Source organism: Polyodon spathula, unplaced genomic scaffold (genome assembly GCF_017654505.1).
Source record: "Polyodon spathula isolate WHYD16114869_AA unplaced genomic scaffold, ASM1765450v1 scaffolds_1725, whole genome shotgun sequence".
NCBI classification, from domain to species: domain Eukaryota; kingdom Metazoa; phylum Chordata; class Actinopteri; order Acipenseriformes; family Polyodontidae; genus Polyodon; species Polyodon spathula.
The window spans coordinates 1-1,000 of record NW_024473201.1 but is presented as its reverse complement, the minus strand read 5'-3'; the positions used below and the strand labels follow the sequence as shown (position 1 = coordinate 1,000).

At 48.6% G+C, this 1,000-nt stretch overlaps 1 protein-coding gene across 1 annotated transcript; it reads left to right on the top strand.

Moving 5' to 3' along the window:
* Positions 1-43: 43 nt before the first annotated feature.
* LOC121310096 (sorting nexin-32-like) lies at positions 44-991 on the top strand (the record flags this gene model as incomplete). The annotated part of the gene is made up of 2 exons (XM_041243348.1): positions 44-521; positions 716-991. Coding segments are annotated over exons 1-2 (336 nt in total), but the record flags the coding sequence as incomplete, so codon positions are not given.
* Positions 992-1,000: the final 9 nt, after the last annotated feature.

Genomic DNA, 1,000 nt, shown 5'->3' with positions numbered 1-1,000 from the left:
AAAAGCTGTTTTTTTTTTTTTTTTTTTTTTTGCATTATTGAGGTGCTCAGCAGCCGCTGTTCAAGTGGCAAGTAAAACGCCTGTAGTAACTAACCGCTACAGCAGGGGGAGCCATTGCTTATCAGATCATGCTTCTGAGAATTTGTGTGACATCATCGCCATCTGCTGTGAGGCAGTAGTATTGCAGGGATCGCAGAAACAGGACTCTACCAGTTCAGCATGTCAAACTGCGCAATGGGGAGTCCTATTTCCATACGTGGAAGTACTTCACCCAGTGTTTGACGTGATTATGTTTTCGTGGTTTAGATTTGTAGAAGCTGTTATTGATTAAATTGCTAAACACATAAGATAGTCTGCAGATCTCCATTTCAAATTTCCCGCAGTCTAATTAAATGAGTTAATAATAGTACCAATAATTATTGTCTTGTGTGTAGAAGGTGGAGGGACGAGTGGCTTCAGACATGGACCTAAAACTCTCAGACTTGCTCCGATACTACCTGAGGGACTCGCAGGCTGCCAAGGTAGGGACCGCTGGACTAGCACTGAACCTAGAACCCGGAACCTAGAACCCACACACCTTGACCTAGAACCCGGAACTGTTCCTGCAGATTGTGGAGGTTATAAAAACAGTCAGGGGGATTGTAAGGATGTTTTGATTCACTGGTGTCCTGACCGCCTGTGTCTCTCCCTCTCTCCCCCTCCCCACCCTCGCCAGGACCTGCTGTACCGCCGGGCTCGCTCGCTGGCAGATTATGAGAACGCCAATAAGGTCCTGGACAAGGCGCGCATGAAGAACAAGGAGGTGAAGCAGGCAGAGGGGCACCAGCAGCTCTGCTGTCACAGATTCGAGAAGCTCTCCGGATCCGCCAAGCAAGGTACTGGCGTTCTGAACGCCTCCCTGCCTGCCAGCTTGTCTGTCTCTCCTTTAAACAAACCAAGGCTCTCCCATCCATTATTTCTTATCAGCACTCCCAAGTCTATGGGACTGGGAGCCGAGAGT